The following is a 23,030-nucleotide window of genomic DNA, read 5'->3' as shown; positions in this document are numbered from 1 at the left end:
AGCACAAGAACAACAAACAATCAAAGGATAAGGGCAGGGGGTTGCAGAACTAGGACTCTGCGTACCTCATCTTTCTCCGGGAGGAGCTTGGTGAGGCCTCGGAGCCGCTCCACTCCTCCAAAGCCCTCTACGTTACTCTCCTCTATCATCTTGATGATGGCCTCGTTGGGCATCCTAAACTGCTTCAGGAAGATGTTGACGTTAAGACTCCTCTTGCCATCAAGGAGATTGATCTGACAGAAAAAGAAAAAAAATTGGATGATGGTCACTTAAAGTTCATTCACAATTAATCCTCATTTTGCTGAGATTTGCCAGAATGGGTCAGGCATTCATTATGTGACAAGATTAAAATTAAAAGAGTACTGACCTATGGTGTAAAGACATACTGCAACATTTGAAAAGTGAAAGAAAATAAGCTTCATTGTCATTCCTGTCCTAAAAACTGGGAGTGAAAGGGGGGGGGGGTGCTAACAAAGTACAGCAAAATCATCTATTAATATGATGAAAAGTATTATGGTTGCTTCTTCAAAATGATCAAAATGCCGAGAAAAAGAAATTGCCTGCAACATACAGGCTCATCTGGCAATGTACAAAACTACCATCATCACGAATACGGAAATGCATTCCTTAGTAGTATTTACCACATCATATCCTTCAAAAAGTGGGAAATCTTAGACTTCTTTACAAAAATATAATAAAGGAGACTCTTCAGAGATTTACACTTTTGTTACTGTTTAAATAATAAAGGAGGCTTGTACCCACTACATGATACAGTATCTTTTTGTTGTCTCACCTCTGCAGACTCTTTCTTTTTCTTCTTTTTCTCGCTATCCACCTCATCCTTGGGCTTCTTCTCCTGTTGGCAGAACAGACTTTCCAGATTCTCAAACTCGGGAACAATGGAAGGCGTGCCAAGCTCACTGATCTGACGCCAAATATTCTTACCTGGAGGAAAAATACACACACACATGAAAAAAATGAATTGATATAAGAATTACATTCTTTGAATTTTCCATATAATTATACTAATAGTATTAAGGAAAGCAGGATTTGTAACTGCTTGTCATTCTTTCTTCAATGCCTGAGCTCAATGAAGGCAGAATTCTCCATGTTGTTTCTCTCCTGTGACAAAAACTGTGAAAGCAGTATCAGAGCAATCAATCTCACCATTGTTTGTGTTGATGTTTGGTTGAGACATGACTCTGTTGGGAGGGATCTTGGACCAGTTGACCGTTCTCATCTTCTTCTTTGGCTTTGGTGGTGCTGAGACTGCGTTCGCCACACCCACAACACTGAATACTGACATTCCCGGTGGCGCTGGTGGACGCGGGACACCCATCCCTCCTAGTGGTGGTGGGGGCGGAACGCCGCCTGGAAGAGGAGGTGGGGGAGGTGCACCCCCTCCTGGGAATGGGGGTGGAGGTGGTGGGAGCACACCGCCTCCCATTCCTGGAAGTGGGGGAGGAGGAGGCACAAACCCACCCATCCCTGGAAGCGGTGGTGGAGGGGGAGCTCCTGGCAAACCGGGTGGTGGAGGGGGTGGTGGCACACCCATGCCACCCGGCAATGGCGGGGGTGGTGGTGGAGGTGGCATTCCAGCCCCAGGAGGTAGAGGTGGAGGCAGAGGGGGTCCTGGTATCAATGCAACACTGCCAAAATCTCCTCCCAAAGGTGGAGGGGGAGGAGGTGGAGGAGGTGGAGGGGCAGCTGCAACACTAGGAGCAGCACTTTCCTGCATCCTCTCTGTCTTTGCTACCACCACACCCTCCACTTTAGTTCTTGGGTCTACCACCTCTATCTCATCTGTCTGCACCTCCCTGTCCACCTTGTCAACACTCGGGACAGCCTTAGGTACTTGGTCAGTCAGAGGATCCAGTCCTCTCCTCAACAACTGGATGATGTCCTTCAGGCCCTTGTTCAGCAGATTATGGATGTGGTCAGCATTGTCAAGCGCTGTGGCCTGGTTGACCAGCCTGTCGGCCAGCTCCCAGAGCTCATCTGAAACCTGGTCTTCCGGATCCAGCTGGAGCAAGGCGTGGAGGATGGACAGCAGGGAGGCAGCCTGGGGACTGCTTCCAACCTGGAGGCAAAATGGAAGATACAATGCCAGTAGGAAATAGAGGTTGACTGCACAGACAGTAATGGTCAGTTGTTTTTCCTATTCTATTTTTTTTTGACTCATTGAGGAGGGGCTGAGTTTGCTACAACATGCATTTCCCATAGACACATGCCCTAGCATACTAGGGACTTGCCCTCAATGGGTAAAAGATAAACTCTATATGTACCATCATTATAACAATTTACAATGTAATACATGCCTGTAAGCTACTGGTTTGAAAGAAGAGCTACTGTGTAACTTGGGGTAAAAAATGAAAAGTTACAATACAATGCTGAAGACAAAGTCTACATTTATATGTGTATCTGTAGTAATGGGTCAACATCCTCTAATCTTTTCATTTCATTTCATTTCATTTTATTTCATTTCATTTCATTTCATTTATTTCCAAAATCTAATTTAAAAGCAAAGAAAAAGCTGAGAATAATAACATCACATCAGATTACAATACACATGTACAAGAAAAAAATGCAGCACATTATGAGAGAGAATGATGAAAAGTTAAAAGAAGAAAAAAATATATAACATGTTTTGTTTTGTTTTTTAATCTAGGGGAAAATCAAGGCAAAACTTTGTTTACCTTCTTGAATATTGCATGGAAGCATTCAACTGGGCTGTTCAGATCTACACCATCATCAGGGTAATAGGTCATGAGCTCCTCATCATCCACCAGCTTCTGCTCATCAAAGACATCCAGCTGAATGGCCAGATCACTGTCCTCTGTCTCATCTTGCCTGTAGAGGGCGACAGAGAACATTTTCACCACTAAGAAATATTTCTCAAGATGTTGCTGTGATAAATCGATATGATGACAATTGCGATGCTCAAAGCTCTTTTAAAATAACTGTACGAAACACTGTCTCTTTTTAATATATGTTATGTCTGATACATATATCATTCTCACACAAAATGATGAAAATCTTGAAATCAGGCATTAAATGGAATGATAAGCTTTCATCTAAGCTACCACAAAAGTACAAAACTTTATCTGCCAAAAGCAGAAGCAAAACAAAAACAATACAGGCAGAAGCAATACATCAAAACACTATCGGAACTCACTCACTCTCTTTCTTTCCCTCTCTTCCTTTCCTCTCTGTATTAGAGCTAAAAAAAAATGGGAGAGCTTTCATTTTTTTTTTTTCTGAATGCTATGATAGCTTTGCCAGGCAAGAAGCGAGCATATGCGAATGGAATCTGAGGGAGCAGGGTGCAGACGATGTGTGGTCACAATATGAACTTTTGAGATGAGGGGTAGAAATACATGAAATACACAAGCTAATATTGGAAATTCTGAAATGAATATCATGTGTGTACATACATACTATGTCCTTGTCTTGCATGAAGATGTGAAGATGGAATGATACATTGTATTACCTTGTCATGTACTACACATGTACATGTATGTTGGGGGGGGGGGGGGGGTAATCAGATGCGAGCTGTTCAGGCTGTATTGATTTACTTTTATTGCCATCAGAGTTTTGGTCTAGTTTTATTTTGTATAGGTAAAGGGCAAACTTCCAACAAACTGCATGAAAGACTCACAGAGCAGGATCTGTGGCACCCTTTCAAAAAGCTGTCAGCCCTGACAAGCTCTCAGTCTCTGACAATTACCATGAGTAACAATCATTGACCAGGGCTTCTAGTCCAATCAAAACCAAGGATTTTTATGAAATTGTCAGGGTTGACAACTTTCATGTAACAGTGCCTGGATGTATACATGTATACATGGGCAAAGACCAAATTCAAAATCATGAAGATCTAATCTGTATCCCCCCCCCCCAAAAAAAAAAAAAAAAATAATAATAATAACAATAAAAAAAAATAAAAAAATAAATAAATAAATAAAATAAACAAAAATAAACAAATAAACAAAAATCAATCAAAAATAAAAAATCAAAGCATTAGCAGAATAAGAAAAAAAAAACCACTCACGACATGATGCATTGCAGTTACATAATTTTTATGTAGAAATCTTGCCCCCATTACATAAAACAAGAATGTTAACATTACTAATAATATATTGGCAATTCTGCAATCAATGGTAACTACCATCCTGTTACCCTACACTCCCACTTCTCAATCAGTGGCCGGGTCGCAAAGCTCTCTCACGTGGGCTGCGATGTCATCCAAAAAATGAATAAAAGATATTGTATTCTATTTTACTGGGCATCAAAAATAAAACAAACATATAAGAGCCTAAGTGGGCCTCAGGCTAAAAAAGGATGAGAGGTATTGCCCTATACCATAGCCAATCCAAGCCAAGATGTCTCTGATGGTTACCACTAATTGCAGAGTTAACATTAATCGTAAGGTTACTATTAAAGTTTAACACAATGGGGCCTTAAAGTGGATAGTAATGACACATTTGGAGCCAGAGGGGAAAGAAATGTCGTTCCCTAGACGAGGCTCTTGGGAAGTAACCAGGGTTCATCAGCACTGGAGAGTAGGCTGCACAAGGTTGAACCATATCCCTGGTAATGTCATCATGGCTCATTCATGATCAACTATGCATTCCTGAATGTGCATCCAACATTATCAGGACTAGTCTACATATTCAGACCTTTCATAGCATAAACATAAGGGCTTGCATCTCTGTGTAGCTTTATTGTGTAAATGAAGCCAATTACCTTGTTTTCAGAGCATATGAAAATTGTCAAGTTCAATTTAGGCCTGTTTGTTTTACATACCACCACCCCCAAAAAAAGAGCAAATTTATGTTGTGTCATTATATAATGAACAAAATGAATCCATTATCTGCCATAGATCATACACTGCATTGGATACAATTTAAATTACTCAGGTAGATTTGGATTGACAATTTGACCTGCTAGAGGAAGATATCACATTTTCATAACTCTTTCATTCCAAGGAAGAAACAAATATGCCCCCAAGAAAATAAGATAAAGACAACAATTAACACATCAGTAGCAAAAAGGCAGACTTGCAAGGATAATCTGCACACTCCTACCTCCTCACTGGGCATGCTATGTAGGCAATCACATACCCTTCGGGGGTACAGATATGAAAGTCCAGGTCCCTGTAATTGTCTAAACCATTATGATTTCTCTTCCTTTTTTCAATGGAATATCTAATTATTTATTACTTTTTGTGCATGAAAGGGTTGTATAGAAAAATATTTACAATGACTGCATGTATGACTTGAATTTACATGATGGGTATAGGAACATTTCTGATTTCATACTACAGAGGAAATGGGAGTGAGTTTGTACTGTATGTGACATCATAGAAATGTCAACGTTTGACAGATCACAACTCAAAAAAATCATAACTTTGTCAGTTTTCATAAGAGTTTGCTCAAACTTTCACTGTCCTGTTCCTCTAATTTTCATGCATCTATTCAGACAAACTATTTTTCAGGGTAGACGTCCCATTTAATGTGCTTCATTTGAGAACCAGCAGCATATCAAATATGCTGCTATGTTTTCTTTTCAACTTCCATTTGCCCATATGTCCTATAACTCAACTGTCAATATGGAGGAATTATGTCATATGCCTAATCTCCATGGAATTACAACAGCTTTAATGCAGGAATGTCAAATCCCTGCACCTGAATAGGTTTGTCAAACTTACATTACAGCCAGAGCTGGAAAGCTAGAGTATAAAAAGTGCTTGGAGATATGTGTCTTATGGGTTGACAGAAAATTGGCACACTTTATAGGTCCTGTCTACCTTTAGGAGCAGTGATTTAAAAATGTTAGATGTCACATTTGATGCATATGTGTAGGTCAGTTGTATCACAAACATCCTACCATATAAAATGTTTGCAATAAAGCCTAAAATGTTTTTTCTCAACAAACCATAACTGTAGATGGTTTATCTGGAGATACTTTTATATAATAATAATGATTTTACTGATTTAACTTTTTACAATGGCTGTTTCTATCCCTAACTCAAATTTTTAAAGCACTCATGCTGAAATTTTGTTTCATCTGCAAATTGTAAATTATGCCTTTAAATACATGAACATGTGTGAGAATTATGACCTGAATAGCATATTTATCACAGCATTTCATTTACAGGCAAGGTGCAAAACACTCATTCAAAACATCAAGAAATATTTAACAACATATTAATTTTACCCACTTTGTGTCTTGGTCCTCCATGGCACTTATTAGTAGTTGTCTATATCATATCATTACAAAAAGTTTCTTTTCCTTTCGTTTTGACAAAGAGGACCTACATGTACCACAGTAATACAATATATGCAGGTTGACTACAATAACCATACACACTATATACATATCATCAAGTAGTGATTCTGTTTGCTATCTTTGGAAAAAAAAAATCAATCCTAATGGTCCAAGAAACAAATGCTTTTGAATTTTACACTGCCATCTGATATCTCAGCTTGACAATGAACAGAAATTGGTGGAATGTTACAAAATGATTGAAGGAACTGTAACAACAGAAAATATGAAATAAACTAAAAACTTACCATACATTTTTCAATGCCTCTGTTGTCATGGTAATCCACAATGAAATTCTCTTTGCAAAGCTCTCTCAAAACAAACTGGTAGACCTACCCACAGCAGACCAGTCCCACAATAAATCCTCTGCTGAATTGACAGATGTCACAATTAAGGACTTCCCCTAAATCTTAGGCCTATAGTCCAGTCCACTGACCCATCCATCCAAAAATGTGGGGAGAAAATGTGTTTGCGTCATTTGCGGGTTGGTTTCGTGGGCAGTTGTTTGAAATCCCTGCTCTATTTGCATCAACTTGGATATAATCCAGTTTTGTCTGTCTGTTCGGAGAATCCTGAGTCATTTGACTACAGAAACACAACAGTTGAGGAGAAAAATTTCCTTAAAGCATTATTAAAAACCTGTTCCTTTCGGGAAACCGGTATACCATACTTCCAAGGTGTAGACAAGAGCATCTATTCTCCATATAATTATTGTGAATTACACAAGACAGGTGTCAACTGCAAATTTAACAATATGCAAAAATATCAACTTTGATGAATGTGACAGGCATACATACTTTTCCTGGTTCATTACTGTAATCCCTGATCATGAAGTTACCCTCTCACAAAAATTGTCAAGAGGTCCAAATTTGTGAAAAATTAGACTTGCTAAATACAATATGACATAATCATATACAGCATGTACTATAGTACAAGTATGCTATTCTTTTCTTCTTCTTCTTCTTCTTTTTTTTTTTTTGGTAGTCCTTGACTAAAGTCAGGCACATTATGAGTAAATTAAGGGAATCCGATTTTTCTTGAAATTGATTATTAAAGAGATAAGCACATTAGCATTGCCGTATGGAGTTGGCACACACTTATCCCAATGCAGCAAGTGCCAGTACTTTTCCCCCTATTAAAGTGCCACCTAATTGGACTGCACTTCTGAATTGGATCCCTGCCTGGTGATTGTTAGCTTTTCCCCATCCCCTGAGGGCAGTATTTATAGAATATGAAGTGTGTTGTTGCTGTAGGGACCGATATTGACTTTAGGTGTGGCGAGGATGCAAGCGTTTTGAGATCTAGCTAATTGGTTTTGTGTGCATTATCGTTCTTCAGGTCCTGATATCAAAAGAATACCAAGTACGTACCACTAAACGGGTCGCTTTAGTTATGGCTAAAATACCACACTTTAAAAGGGTTGTGCTTAACTGATTGAGTTTGATGTTTGTCGTACAACATTTTATAGAATATATCCTTCTCTCTTTGTGCTTCATATAATATTGCTCCTTCCCCAGACAGAAACGAATGAGAATGCATACGCCGATATTTTACTACTCTACAGCTTTTTTCCAAAAGAGCATGACCGAGGGCTTGCCACCACAGCCTTAATAATACATCACAGACGAGTAGATGACTGGAAGAAAATGATTGAAATAAAATCAGGCATGAGCGCAGGGGATAAATATAGTGTCGTTTTCATTTAGAAATTTGGGTCCCAATCAGGTTAGCGTCCTTTTGATTCAGCATTCTCACTGTAAAAAAAAAAGAAAAAAAAAAGGAGTAATGTTTTGGGTCACCAATATTGCAAAGAGTTGACCCACACATGTTATGAATGGTATGCTAGTCTATGTACATCTCAAGGCCAATTCAATATACTGTGGTGCACCACAGCATGGTAAAAATAGCAAGGGCCGACACGCATGGTGCATTGTGGAATGTACAATCTCAAAATTTTTGGTTAATTGTCACTATTCTCACTGCACAACTCGTGTCTTTTTACAAAAAATCACACAAACTTAAGTGCAGTTTGGATCGCGACCCAAATCTAACAACAACAAATGCATTATTTCTGTTCTCACTGTAAAAATTTCATAATCTGGGTGGCGATCAGGATCATGACCTGAAATTATTTTGAGTATAATGACAACTTTGGCAATAATCACACAAATAAAGAGGAGGGATGCATGCTTGAAACATTAATTGTCACTACATGCTGGCTTACACAGTATGTATGGGGATGGACCGCGAACACAACAAAACAAGAAAGAGCATGCTAAGCAGATATACATAGCATCAAATAGTATGCTGCCTGGGCACTACAGTGCAAGCAAATTATTGCAAATCAGTGCAAAGCATGATATATCAAATGCTTCAATCCATTAAAAAAAACAACCCTATGATACACACACACACATGCACACACACAAAAGTCACAAGGAGGGAAAATATATCTTTTATCCACACTTTCAGCAACAGGAACATACCGAAGAAACATGCTCAGCACCCTGTAGCTTTGCATTCAATCATTTATCTATATTTTTTCTAATTAGCATTATGACTTCACTTATGATGCCAACCATCACAAAAGACGGCAAGCTTAATAGAACCATATGTCCTATTCACTAGGTTCACTATTACCATATCCCTGTTAAAGTTCAGATGCTGAAGTACAGTTAAAAGCAGGTGTCCACACAAAAATCATTTGCAAGAACAGAAAACAATATCGTGTGCATTCTCTTGACAGCTTTAGTAATCCTTTTGAAACCAAGGAAAATTCAGAAAACAGTCAGAATTCACCTTGCCCATGTTAAATCCACCCACCAGTAGCTGATGTATAATCCAGAACAGGGGTTCACACAAAATAATTTGCAAGAAGAGAGGGGAAAAAAGCCAGGTGTATTCCCTTGACAAACCTTAACAGTTTTAATAAGCCTTTTGAAACCAGCTAAAATTCAGAAAATGAAAGGAACAATTCCAGCCACCACAAATTGTTGAAAGGAAATGTGAAAATGGTAATAGAGCAGTTAAATAAGCCGCAAAATTTCGACCAAAAAAAAAAATCATGGGAAGCGTCAGTAATTCTCGGTGCAAGATATGATCGATTGATGCATGATATTCTAAAATGCAGGACAAATATTTGCTCTTACAGCCACATAGCCAGACCTACTGCATATTGTAGCAACAGGCCAAAAAGAGATGATCTACATGCCTAGCAAGCACTTTTATATTCATGGAATACATTTGAGCACTTGCAGTAAAATGAAATGAAAGTAAACAGAACAAAGTAAGAGTAAACCAAATGAGGGTCAGAACTACGGTAAGCTTAGATTATTTTGTGGTAGAAAATCACAATTAGGCCTATGTTCATCCTGATTTCATGATCAGAGCATGAGAAGGAAATTGTTGCTTATGACTCACAACTACCTATTATATTGTAAGCCATCCACATACTGCAAGTTATTCAAAAATTTCAGGTATGGTAAACAAGTACATAATTATGAATTTATCTTTGATTATAATTATATGCAACCATCATGATCACTGTCATCACTGTAAGAGCGGAAATTTTTGCATGAACATTTTATTTTGTTTGTGTGTATTCCGCCAGGTTTAAAGGGTGTGTACAGTTCTGATTGAGGTGAAGATTTAGCTTTTAACTTTTTGCGAGATATTCAGAAACCACTCTGTGAGATGTCAAAGAGCATGCAATTCTAAGGAGTATCAAAAGTTTATTTGATGAAAATCAGTTTTGAAATGGCTGAATGGTTGAATGTGCTGAGATTTCCGTACAGTGAAAATCTCCACTTTTACAATATCATTAAAGGCCGTCATACGAACAAACAAAAGGCTTAGTTGGGTAAGTATTTGTTTTTCAGCTCTGCCGTTTATACCCTGATACTGTGGAATATCAATCAAGACAGGACAAAATTGTCTCTCATAAACTATCATGTGCATCAATTATGAAATCCTGAGCTGCTTTTGCGCACGATGATGAAAGTATGCATCTCATTATGTTACAACAGTTCTGATAAAGCAATGACCAATAGAAAGGGACTGCAAAGTAGCAAGTGAATAGTTTATGACTAATAAATCCAACATGCTGTTTTAAGCTGAAAAAAAAAGTATTCTACTGCAGACAAAGGCAATTTTAAATTAATAGCACTAGACCTGAACCATCTATTTCAATGAAATTAAAATCAGCGATGAAAGCAACAAATTTTGAAGGAAAGGTATGGTTGAGCAATCACATATTGTAAGCTAAGAGGAACTTTGGTGTACTGTAAAACCGGAAACATTTGCAACATGAAACTTTTGCAAATTGCCACTGCCATTCAATGTATTGCATAGAAAAAAAACCAAACTTTTGTATGCATTTGACTTTTCATGAATCACAGCTCCTCAAAATATTTGTGAACATTTAATGCATTAGAAAATTTCTGGTTTTACTGTATGCACTGTGAAATACAAATAGATGAGCTCTAAGGCATACTATTTCAATCATCTACATAGGTGGCGGATCCAGAGGGGGGCGCAACCTGCGCATGCCCCCCATTTATTTTTCGCTAAAAACAAAAGAAATAAAAAGAAAAATAATGAAATGAAACCCCGAAGTGGCACCAGAAATATTAGTCACATCTCCCCCCCCCCCCCCCCTTACAGAATTCCTGGATCCGCCCCTGTACATATATCATCTATTCATCCATTTTCTGATCCATCTGTTCATTCTCTTCTTTTTTTTTTCAGCTCTGTTCTGTCTTTTTGTGAAATGTTCCAACAAAGACTAAATGATAACAATGTAAAAGGGGAAAATAAATAGCATATAGAAAGCATTACATATCCAAGCTTGAGATTTTTCACATCCTCTCGAATTTAAAATTGTCTTGACTGGACAAGTCTTCTTGTTTCTATCCCCCCCCCCCCACTTTAATTGTATAATATGTCATTACTTTGTATCACATTGTGTGCCATCACAATCTGTGCATTTGTACATTTGGATAACTTCATTCAATAATGGGCTCCGTACTTGAAAAATGGTAAACATAGTAGCCCCTATAAGTGCAAGGTATTGTTAGCATCATATACTTGATATGACAGAGAATAAAGAGATTCCTTTCTTCTTGTAAAGTAACTCTGGCAAAAGTGATACCTTTGTCACAAATGAAAGCGATACGTACCATGACCCACACTGCAAAGACCAACTAAGCTAAATGGATTAACCTTTGCTATAGATCTGCATATATTATGTGGGACTGGAAGCAGTCTGCACCATAACTGGGTGAATGTTCTCACTAGCGGTACAATAGTCAAGTTTTTGGCAGAATCGGCTAAATGTTAATAAATGGCAAAGCAAATTACAGCTACAAGGTCATATAGGGGCATTGGAAGCTAGAAAATGAGAGCGTATATTTGGAAAGCCAGAAAATACAAAATAACCAAAACAACACAAAAGATAAAAAGAATGCAAAGGGAGGATGGTCCTTCTGCTATTATAGCGATTCTGAAAAAGCTGGGACTAGATCTGGGCATGTGTGCATTCATTTGCAAGTGCAGTAGAAGAGATCATCCAAGTGCAGCAAAAGAGGTTTACTACCACAGTGCCTGCATCAGCTAATGAAGCAAGCAGATGAGCAGGAGTTGAGTTACACATCGCTGTGGGGCTGCCACAAAACAAGACAAAACATGAAAACACACACATACACTCACAAAGCTGTGCTTGCATTGCGAAATGGATGGACAGCAAAATGGGGGGGGGGGGGTGTCAAAGTCTACTGTAAGAATCTGAAGTTAGCTTTCAAACTGCGAATAGATGTTAGCTGGGGTTCAAAACTGAAGAGAAATGATAGTTCAATGGGAGGAAGCTCAAGACTGCAAAAATTTGTGAGTTTTTTTTTTTTTAATAGTGTGCCATGGATTATTGATCACACAATCCTACTTATTAGAGATGTTTCCCTTTTGGAATTAAAAACCAACATGACAAAACTAATTGTTAGTTATTCACCCCCAAAATTATTGGGGGGGGGGGGAGGGTATGAACATCTATCTAATCTGGATGATCTAGTTTAAGTCTAAAATATTTTTCTTACATAAAATCATGGGGTGCGACATTTTGTTGGTTTTGTGATGCACGGTCACATATATGGGCAAGGAGTGCCACATCCTAGTACAGTCTGACAGAAATATAATAGCCTTTTCTCTTTTTTTGGTTTCCTTTTGTCAGTAACCTATTTTTAAATCTTATGAATTCTGAATCTTAATCTTTGCTATGCTTGTCTTTCTTATGAAAAAATGAAAATAAACAACAGCGTATAATCAGTCCAGCAAGATCACTTCTGATATGAAAACAAAATATGCAGTATCAGTTTAACTCTTTACTAGTGATTTTAGCTTTCCCCTTTTTTTTCAAATAGTTGTTTTAATGGTTGTTTTAATGATGTAATTACCGAAGAATTTCTTGAATGTGATCTCTACGGCAGGAAAAAGGGTAACTACTTGTAAAACATTTGTGCAGTGAGGGAAGTTCTTTTTTTTTGGGGGGGGGGTGGTATGTGGCTAATGACACAGTACACAGTACTTTGTAATCACAGTGCAGTTCGTAATGATAGTATGGACTAAAAAAGGGTTAAAATGCATCATATTGACACTAGGAGGGAACTAAAGCATGATTCAATATTCAAATTAATGAAATTCTTGCATCCAGTTGTTTTTATTGTAACTGATTGGAAAACTGCCCTGCATCTACTTATCTTTGTTTATGTACAATGTAGGGCAATTTGTCAATCAGTTGCAATGATTCGCCTATGGTATAAAGACCAAGTTAACGCAGACGCAGTATACATATTTGCGCATCTTTTAACATATTCTTTTAGCATTTCATAGATTTGGTTTGTAGCATTATCCTCTACTCTAATGTTATATAGTGTGGGTTTTTTGTTTTTGATTTTTTTTTCAAACCTCTACTGAACAAGCCAACAATACAGCACACAGTTGCTACATGCCATTGCATCAAACACTTTACATGACCATAACTGGAACACAGGAAAACATAAAATTGGTAATAGAAATGTGTTTAGTATGTGCAGGCAAACTTTGCAAAGGGAATTTTAGGTCAGTCCAAGAAAAATAAAATCAAACAAGCAACAAAAAAAAAAGTGTCTTACCTTAGTTCGCATGATTCAATCCTTTGGAAGAATAATTGAGAAGAAATACCGACAAATTTATTATATTCATAGACGTGGTAAAGATGAAACTCACACCATATTTAACCCGTTGAGGACAGTTTGATTTTGCTACAACACACATTTCCCATAGACACCTGTCCAAGTATACTCGGGACACGTCCTCAACGGGTTAATACAAATCTGAGCATCAGCACACTCAATGCATTTCATGTGTAGGCCCTACAGTGTGTTTCAGAGAAGAGCAAAAAATCTAATGGAGATGGCAAGGTTGTCTCAACTCTAGGTAGGCGTAGGCCCCCACCAAATTTCGTAAAACATGATAGAAAAAAATGTGAAAATCACAAACAGCCAGTCTATTGTAAGCATTCCGGAAAACAGAGCTGAAGAAGTGAAAAATCAAAGAGCAACTTGTAATGCTAATCAGAAAAATCAGTTTCACAAGGATTCTTGCTCTCTCCTCTACATAACCCAGAGCTCTGATCATAGGATGCAGACTTTATCCATCAAGAAACATGCATTCTAGACACCTACTGCTACAAGGGGTAATGTGAGAGTAGGGTGGGGAGAAAAAAAACGGAAAAAAAGACACTATGATTCACATTCCATTTGTGAAGATCATATTTCAAATCAATGAAGGAGGGGGGGGGGGGGGGGAGGGAGACGGCACTGCATACAGGGAAACTGAGCTTCAATGGATATGGAAGGAGAAGCGGTTGCTAGGAGACACAATAGCGAGATGAAGAAAGAGGGCATCTCCAGGTTGAGACTGGTCTCCCCTAAAGGCCTGACCATACATATATCATATTGAAACACTTACCTTGACTGGGGGATTGAGGAGGAGCAGGAGAAGGAGGAGGGGGGGGGGGGCTTAGCTGAGGTGAGGCTCATAATGATCGACGAGGGAGTCCCAACATTTGCACACAACTTGGAGGCACAATGAATGGTCTGAGAGGCTCAACATCCAACCCGCCTGTGCCATTCACAATGACCTTTCCTATATTAAAAGCCCTGGGGATCATTGTCCCATTTGTCATACTCCCGTCTTGATGGCTTTCTCAAGAAAGAAAAGGTGGGTGGTAGAGAATACTTGCATATCACATTGATATGTCATCTCCTCCATTTTCATTCCTTGTTCCAAGGGCAAAAGGCTTGTTTGCGTTGAGAGATTACATTACATCATTCACATTATAGGAGCTATGAATGTCAGGGGGATATGACAAACTCGCCATTAATTGTGTTCACTGGTAGGTACACAGTGATATTTCACAATATCAAACAAAACACCACTGTGTACTTCAAAATGCTGAACCTGGCTTCAAACAAATGTGAGGGCTATCAAAATCATTTGATTTTTTTTTCTTTGGGAATAGAAATGGTATAAAGAATGGCTCTAGAACCAGCATCTGGGAGAAGTGACAAAAAGTAATATGCCAGCCTCGGTGGTATTTGATATTAACTTTGTTTGTTTTTTAATCTCATGAGTATTAAACCGATATTTCACTTTGCTGCATACACAGAAACTGTCCTCATACATGTCATTATATTCATTTCATTTTATTTTTGTTTGTTTAATCTCCTCTGAAGATGATATCAAGTTGCAATGCTATTCCATATTTAGTTGACTTAATAAATAGGATGAAATCAAACAAATGTAAAATTAAGGCATGCATATTTTTGTTGGTCTACCACAAACCTCTCTTCCTCAAATATCAATTACAAAAGAAATGGGATTTTGAAGCTTCTTTATATTTTTACATCACATTCAAACTCTTTCATCTGATTTTTATGGAACTTCAGCTATGATTATTTGTGACCCTGCACCTCAAAACAAACAAAAAGTCGCCAGACAAGAATTTTTAGTTAAGACCATATTCTGAAAGGGCAGACTTTAAGCTTTAAAATGATGTATAACTCAAATCAAATGGACTCTCCTAACCTATCTAAATATTGGAAAGAAAGCACAAACTCAGAAAAAGTGTGAACTGAGAAAAGAGGCTCTGAACTACAGTGTCTATTCAAGCGCTTAATCTTTACCAAACCGTGCTGGCTGTGCGATGAGTGGGACAAAAACAGGAATTTAACCACCTGAGTAAAAACAATGAAGAGATTATCAGATTAAATTGAAATTAAGCATGCCTCATTAACACATTCTGTCCATAATTAATGCCAACTTTTAAAGCAGTAGCACTATCCTTTCAAATGTTATTAGAGTTGAAAGTGAAGAGTGTGGACAAGGTTTTTCAGAAATGAAAAAAGGATTCTAAATACACAACTAATCGCTCTATTCTACCAAAAATGTTCGAGATAAACTGCTAAAAATCACACTTTCCTGCCCGTTTTATGATACCAAATTTTAGCATAATGTAAAAGAAGACCCGCTCTTTCAGAGTATATGAAAAAGTCAAGTTCGGCTAGGTTGACCCATTTCACTTATTTTCAGTCCACGCAAAATCAGTGTGTGCGACTTTATGTTCGTTTTGAGGTGCACGGTCACATTTATTTGATGTTATCTATTCATCAATGTCAATTTCAACTTGGAATGACATTGCTCTTCAAATTTATCTAAGAGCAGTGCGCCAATCAGCTGAAATTGCTCATCAATTCCAGTTGGAAAATTATGCCCTGTATCTTTAATCAGTGAACTACACCACCACAACATTCATTACTGTAGCAGAATGCTTTATATCTCATGTCAACATATCTATAGAAGATAAAAAAGGTAACATCGTCATGTAGATGATATTCATCACAAATAAGATGCTTTTGTTGTCTTTAATTCTATGTGCTCCAGGGCACATGTCACATGAGCTGAATCACTGAATACCCCATATGCTGTAACCTTGGAAGCCTCTTACCTTGAAATTCACATACATATGGATTAGACTTTCTATCACTTATTTTACTGGGTTAAAAGCCTCCACTTTTGATGAATTTATCATTCTAAGGATGGAGAATCCCTGTGACTTCAATATTCAAATCTGATACTTTTTGTTGTTTTATGCACTGTTACATAATTGAATAAATAATACAAACATTACACACAAAAAAAAAGATAAATGGATTTCATATCTTTGCCATCTCTGCCATGTTAAAAAGCCTTTGATGCATGTTTTGAATCATGTTTTGCTAATGGCGATACATTTTTTGAAGTTCAGGTTTCTGCTTTTTAAATGCATTTTGTAACTGCACTTCTTACAAATGAAAGTTGACTAATGAAAAGTCCCGATACAACATCACTTCTGACATTTTTGCAGAGCTGATGTACATTTTCCCCATTACGGACATCTCTCGAGTGACATCTTTTGAGTTCCCTGTCATTTCCTCTCTGGGCCTGATGCATGTCGACAGGGCAAAATTCTACTGAACTCTGGCCTGTCTGGTAATGTCATCATGCGTTAGAGTGCATACTCTTTTTCTTTGTCCTTGTTTATGTGTTACAACAGTGTCATTTTCCTCAGAGTGGGCTTGCGTGATATCCAAGAAAAGAGTAAGCCTAGATATGTCTGACTGGAGATTAAAGAAGAAAATGATTACACCATACAAATACAGAGCTCCAGCAGCATTCTGTAGCATACCCCACAGAGACATAATTCTTGCAAGGCTTTAAGAAGATTTAAGTGTCAAAAGCAACTTAGCCAAACATACATTAATAAAAATAAAGAATGAACAGTTGGTATATGTTGTATTTTTTGGAAGCAGCAATATAACATATTTTTTTCACCACTGTTACATTAGATAAGTTCCTTGTATGACAGATAACCTTCAAATTGACTTACTTTTATACGCTGAATCAGATCTTGTATCCCATGTATTCCATTATTGAAAAGTGTTGTTCCAGAAAGAGTAAGCCTTTGATATCATTCCTAGGATCACCCTTGTTTTTTCTTTAAATCACATTTTATGGCATTATTCTAAATGTCCTGGATTTTCTTCCGTTGAATCTCAAGTTACCAGATCTCCCTGTGTGTGGTACATGATAAGTAATTATCTGCTATTGCATATCCTGCTGTTTTCACAACTTTGTCAGGACAGAGACAAATTTTACACAGAGACACAGGCAGATGATTGTCTAAAAGCTATTGATTCTTGCAAGTGGAAATGCAAAAATTGACACTTGCTCATGAGTCATATATGCAAATTATGTATCTTAACAAAAATAGCAGACTACAATTAACATTACTTTTTGTTTAATACAGTATCTAATCTTTTAAAGGTCATCAAAGTTCAGCTTAACAAATCCTCTGTCACGCTTGGTGTCCTTTCTCTATCTCTCCTTCGGGATTTTCGAGACTGATCACATGATCTCATGTGAACAGCTGTACGTTTGCCTTTGAAGGCTGCACAAGGCTGTTGGCAATGCTTATACGCTGCAGTCGGCTTTGGGTTACCATGCCAATGTGGCATTGAATTTCCTAATTGTAGCAGAGTGTGATTCACTTTGCGGATGTGAATAGATGCTGCTGTGATTAAAACGTACAAATTGTAATCTCTCGCAAGTAATCTCCACGATGACAACATTCATGAGAATGATCTAGTGCCCACCTATCTCACATTTCTGATATGCTGCTATACATCATCTCTCGGGGTGAAGAAGATCATTTTTAAAGAGCAAAATATGGGTGTGTGTCCTCTAAGATCAATTCATGAATGCTTGATGCTCAATGACATTTGAGAAATATGCATTATCATTATAATGCACCTGTCTCCTGGGATTTTTGCTCATATGACTGTGGAATCCATTCATCCCCTTCCTAATTCTTCTTATTTAGTATAATATATACACTGTACTATTTGAATATTGCATTTTTATGTATGTATGCATGTATGTACTGCATAATGTTCATATGATCTACCTGTAGAAGATTTCCTTTTCATATAATGAACAATTCGATGCAAAACAAAAAGCACATACGACATGATAGTCACCTAGCATTGTTGCTATCATTTTTTAAAAGTTGCAGCATCCAACTTTTGGGTGAATCACAATTCATCACTTCATTGTCCACCTCTGGCAAAATATTTCACTGATTTCTTTAGTGCACATAATTTAGTTTCACTTAAAGATTACATGCTCCTAAGATTACATGCTCAAATATCTGCCATCTTTTCCTTCCCATCTTCAATATGACAGCCAATGAATGTACTTTTCTGGTGCAAGTGACACTGATGCAGTGTAAAGTGCCCTGGACTCCCCATATCTGCAGGACATAATGTGACAGCTAACCCAGGGCCATGGTAGTGTTATTCCTCAAACCACACTGCACTGCAGGTATCACGGCAAATTGATGTTTTTCCAGTGAACACTCACCCCCAGTTCTTTCCTTTTTTTGTGCAGTGCTCTTTTTCTTTTTCTTTTTTTTTTTTTGGGGGGGGGGGGGAGGGCATTGATGTTGTTTTTTGTTGTTGTTACTTATGTCCTCAGCTTGCCCCCTGTGCACTCAAATCCTAGAACTTGTCAAGCTTGCCTCAGTCCATGGTACTCTAAATCCCACCACTGATGGATTGTTTCCTACATAAATTACTGCTCCTGTCATGGCTCGCCCCTTCCTGCCCTAGTAGATTCCATGGCCCTCGCCTTTTGCAGCAAGTCAAATTTTACTCGATCGCCTTTTGCAGCAAGTCAAATTTACTCCAATAAAGTCAAGTCAAGTCAAGCAAAGCAAGTCAAATTCACTGAGTTTTTGTTTTTGTTTTTTTGATCACTCATAAAACTCTCACTTCAGATCTAATGTATTTCCTTGCAACCTAGATAGGCTATGTTCCACTCATCTTTAAACTTGATGAGGTACGTCAATTCTTTTTCAGGGATGATTACTTGAAACATTCCTAGAAACCCTTGAAGTACGTATTATGCCTATTTTAAAGCTTATAAGCCTCTTATTCCTCGTAAGTTATTTAATCTAAATACCAAGAATTATTTGTCTGTGTTTGTGAATACATGTGTGTGTGTGTGTGTATGTGCGTTATTTTTTCTTCTGACATACTCAGCTTGCTCACAGTTACACAGAAAGTTTCTTGGCCATGTTTCTTGAGAGAAAGCGTAGAAATGAAGGAGTACTATGCAAATGATGGAGGAATCCTCACAGATATCACTTTAAAGTCAGTTATGTTGCATTTGATATTCATCAATTTTGTTAACTATTGTGGATGAAGTTCCCTGTCATCAGAAAGGCATGGACACACAACATAACCAGCAGCCCACTATCTGCCATGACATTGGACTCTGAAAATGATCCTCTTACTATAGACTGCAAGATATTTCAGACTCACTGATACCTTTGTGACCTAGTGAGTGTATCTAGTGAAAACAAGGACAGTTCCTACTTCTAATATTAACCCACCCATGTAATCATTTACAATGACGTAGCTGCTGGTTTCAATGATGGCATATCACTTGCAACCTTGTTATACCTGTGGAAGATGATATGTGTTTCAGTGGAACTTCATATTCCTGTATGTATACTTCCATCTAAGATTACTTCCTAGTCACTATACATTGATCCACACGGCACAGGGAGTATTCTTCCATCAACCCTTTGTGCCCATGCGCTACTGTAAAAGTGAATATTTTTGTGCAACTAATTTTTCACGCTCAGCCGAGTGAAGATGAGTTTCACATGTTTTTAATTCCACAGAATCTAGACATCAACTACTGGAACATATGGCAGGCAAGAATATGCGAGGGCTTGCATTTTCGCGCTAGTTTCTGGTTGCATGAAATGTGCGAAAATTTCCACTTTTACAGTAAGGTATACTTTAAATCCAGAAACATTCCCACATGAAATTTCTGCAAATCGAAGGTCTATTACATGGCAGGAAACTTTCAAGAACTGCCACTGTCATTCAATGCATAGTGTAGACAAAAACCTTTCACAAAATCTTTGCTCCTCATGAAATTTGGGGAAAGTTTCATACCAAGAAAAATTTCTGGTTCTACAGTAATACTTGCCATGCTGTTTTATCAGCATTCAGATAATTCTTCCAAATCTAATGAAACTGAAAGTTCACCAGTCTACTGAGGTACACTGTATAGCAACATATGTGCCTCAGTCTAACAGGAAGGTCATGTGGCATGATATGGATTTATAGAGGATTAGTTAATCTCTAATCATATACAACCATAAGTTTCCAGACATCGGGAATCATCCAATCAGGGAAGAGAGAACTCCAACAGATGTCCTAAACGTCATCAAGTGATCCTCGCTTTGCCACTGTGAATCTCTCCAGGGAAATGAAACATACCTATCTGTACACAAACACAGGTACTGCCTAGCATATAATGATGGGCAGATAAATAGGTCTCAAAATAAACAGAGCTCTGCTCGTAAGTTATTCATCATAGCCAATCAGTCATCTGAGGCTTAATGGACCATGACTGGGGATCAATCAAGCTGTAAAGTATGTCTGAACTGATTAGCATTTACACTGGTCAGGAATCGTCAATCCACACCGCATAACCACTATATACTACCATTGTCATTCCCATCAAGGATAGTACTTGCACAAAACACAAAAAATATTGTAATGAATGCAACCAACATTGTGGTATGTATTCTGACAACTGGAAGGTACGTAAATGGAGGACTACAAAGATTATAGAACCTTCAGTCATTTTTTTTTTGGACAACTTATATGCATTTAAATAGTGATAGCTTGATGATGATATTGTGATTGATAACAAAATGTAGAATCTATGGTATGAGCATACATCGTAAAAAAATATTCATGGGACAGTTGACTATAAATTGGTGTACAGATATCTCATTCTGACCTTGATACTTGACAAACCAAGCAACATGTACATAGCCGTTACCACTCAGCTTGTTCATGTTTCCTTTTTGTAGTGATTATAAGCCTTTGAATATCCTATAATGCTAATGCAAGAAGCATCTTTCAGTTTAGCAAGATGCTGATGACAAACCTTTATTTCAAGAGAAATGATAACATTTTTTCTCAGAGCCAAAGGATCATGCAAATTGTAAACATAATCATGTACTAATCAAAGAAATCAATCTATCAATCATAAAGATGGTCAAAGATAATGAAAGTACAATATTTCCCCCAGAATCAGCAAAGGTTTTGTTGTAGCTTTCGAGAAGTTAAGGTTTATTTTCTCACATGCCAGCAAACTGTGATTTATCCCATTTCAATGTAAACATACTTTGCCATACACACCTCACGCAGTTGGTGTGACATATATCATATTGAATGTATGCACATGTTGTAACGAATCAAATTGGCATGATAATTTCAGTTATACAAAGCAATTGCCAGTCTGTGCCATTACATTACCGGGCACTCCTTTTCTGAATTTATGGGTATGTTTGTCATTTTGCTTTCTGCCGCACAACATACACAGAAATCATTTCAAATTATAAAGTTATTTTCTGCGCGAATCATGGATAGGGTACCCATATTATGTGACTGTGATGCCAATTTCATGCTCCATTACTGCATCAGCTCATGTGTGAGATCCACATTATCTTTGAATTAGATCTCAATATTCATCAAGAAGAACAAGAATTATGGCATGCATCTAGGGAAAGGATCTGACAAAGGAACTCTTTATAATGATGTAGAAACAATTGCTATATTAGAAGCTGAGAATATTTGTTTTATTCGGTGCTCCTGATCTATCTTATAGAAATCGCACGCAATGTTTGTGTTTACTTCATGAATTGTTTGTGGCACAGCTGGAAAAACATGAATGCATAATGCCACTTCCAACATTGCTGAGGGCTGTGCACAATGGCATAGCCTAAATTAGGGGGAAGGAATAGTTTGGAGGGGGGTGGGGGATGATACTGGGAGGATGAAAAAAAAAACTGCAGACAAGAAAATGATCTACTACCAAGGAAACAGATTGACAGGCATTAGTGGGGCAAGTGGAAAACAATGGGTTAATATCCGAGTTTTGGTGTCGGCACTCGACAATAACGGGGCAGGAGAGGTATGACCCCATAATCTTAGACTGGAAATCAAGAGGCTACCTGGCGAGACGGGATGCTATCTAAAACAACAGGGCTGGCTAAAATTGCCACGAAATTTAAATCTACACCAACCATTGGGTCAGGACACTTTTTCACTTCCCCTTATCCCACTGCGAAAGGGTCATTGAGCATCACGTAACTCAAAGACATTGTATGTAACTCTACTGTCGAATAAGTATGGCAGATACTTCCATCTGCACTTTTCCCCCCGCCGACGCCTGTGAGGACAAATCTCGAGTTTCGTTATCGGCGATTGCAGCTCCTGGGAGAGATATAAAGCTCGGGAGTTTCATTACCTGAGCTGTGTGAGTACATCGAGCAGCTGGAGACCAATGAACTCGTTCCTCATGTGAATCCGGGCGTCAAAGTCGGCGGTGGCTATCAGCAGGGCGTTGATGAATCCGAGCAGGGTCGTCTTGTAGGGTATGATCTCCGCCTGCTTCAGCTCGTTGATGATGAGGCTGAAGCGGTAGCGCTGATTCTTGTTCACCTGCAAAGAGAGTCAGACAACATTTCCTTTCTTGTACATCAAATT

General features: G+C 38.0%; 1 protein-coding gene across 1 annotated transcript in view; it reads right to left on the bottom strand.

Annotated features, from left to right (window-relative positions):
* Nucleotides 1-23,030, bottom strand: part of LOC139717772 (inverted formin-2-like) — a 46,780-nt gene that overhangs the window by 10,750 nt on the left and 13,000 nt on the right. Inside the window, exons 3-8 of the mRNA XM_071629273.1 lie at nucleotides 22,792-22,985; nucleotides 13,485-13,505; nucleotides 2,697-2,850; nucleotides 1,168-2,080; nucleotides 794-945; nucleotides 66-233 (exon numbers count right to left, since the gene is read on the bottom strand). Of these exons, the coding sequence (XP_071485374.1) occupies nucleotides 66-233; nucleotides 794-945; nucleotides 1,168-2,080; nucleotides 2,697-2,850; nucleotides 13,485-13,505; nucleotides 22,792-22,985 (1,602 nt within the window). The remainder of the gene's footprint in view (nucleotides 1-65; nucleotides 234-793; nucleotides 946-1,167; nucleotides 2,081-2,696; nucleotides 2,851-13,484; nucleotides 13,506-22,791; nucleotides 22,986-23,030) is intronic.

The sequence above is a fragment of the Diadema antillarum genome, unplaced genomic scaffold (assembly GCF_040938485.1).
Source record: "Diadema antillarum isolate AM-2024a unplaced genomic scaffold, OU_Dant_1.0 scf00000082, whole genome shotgun sequence".
In the NCBI taxonomy this organism is placed as follows: Eukaryota; Metazoa; Echinodermata; class Echinoidea; order Diadematoida; family Diadematidae; genus Diadema; species Diadema antillarum.
Note: the sequence above shows the minus strand (reverse complement) of the source record. Positions and strands in the feature narration are given on the sequence as shown.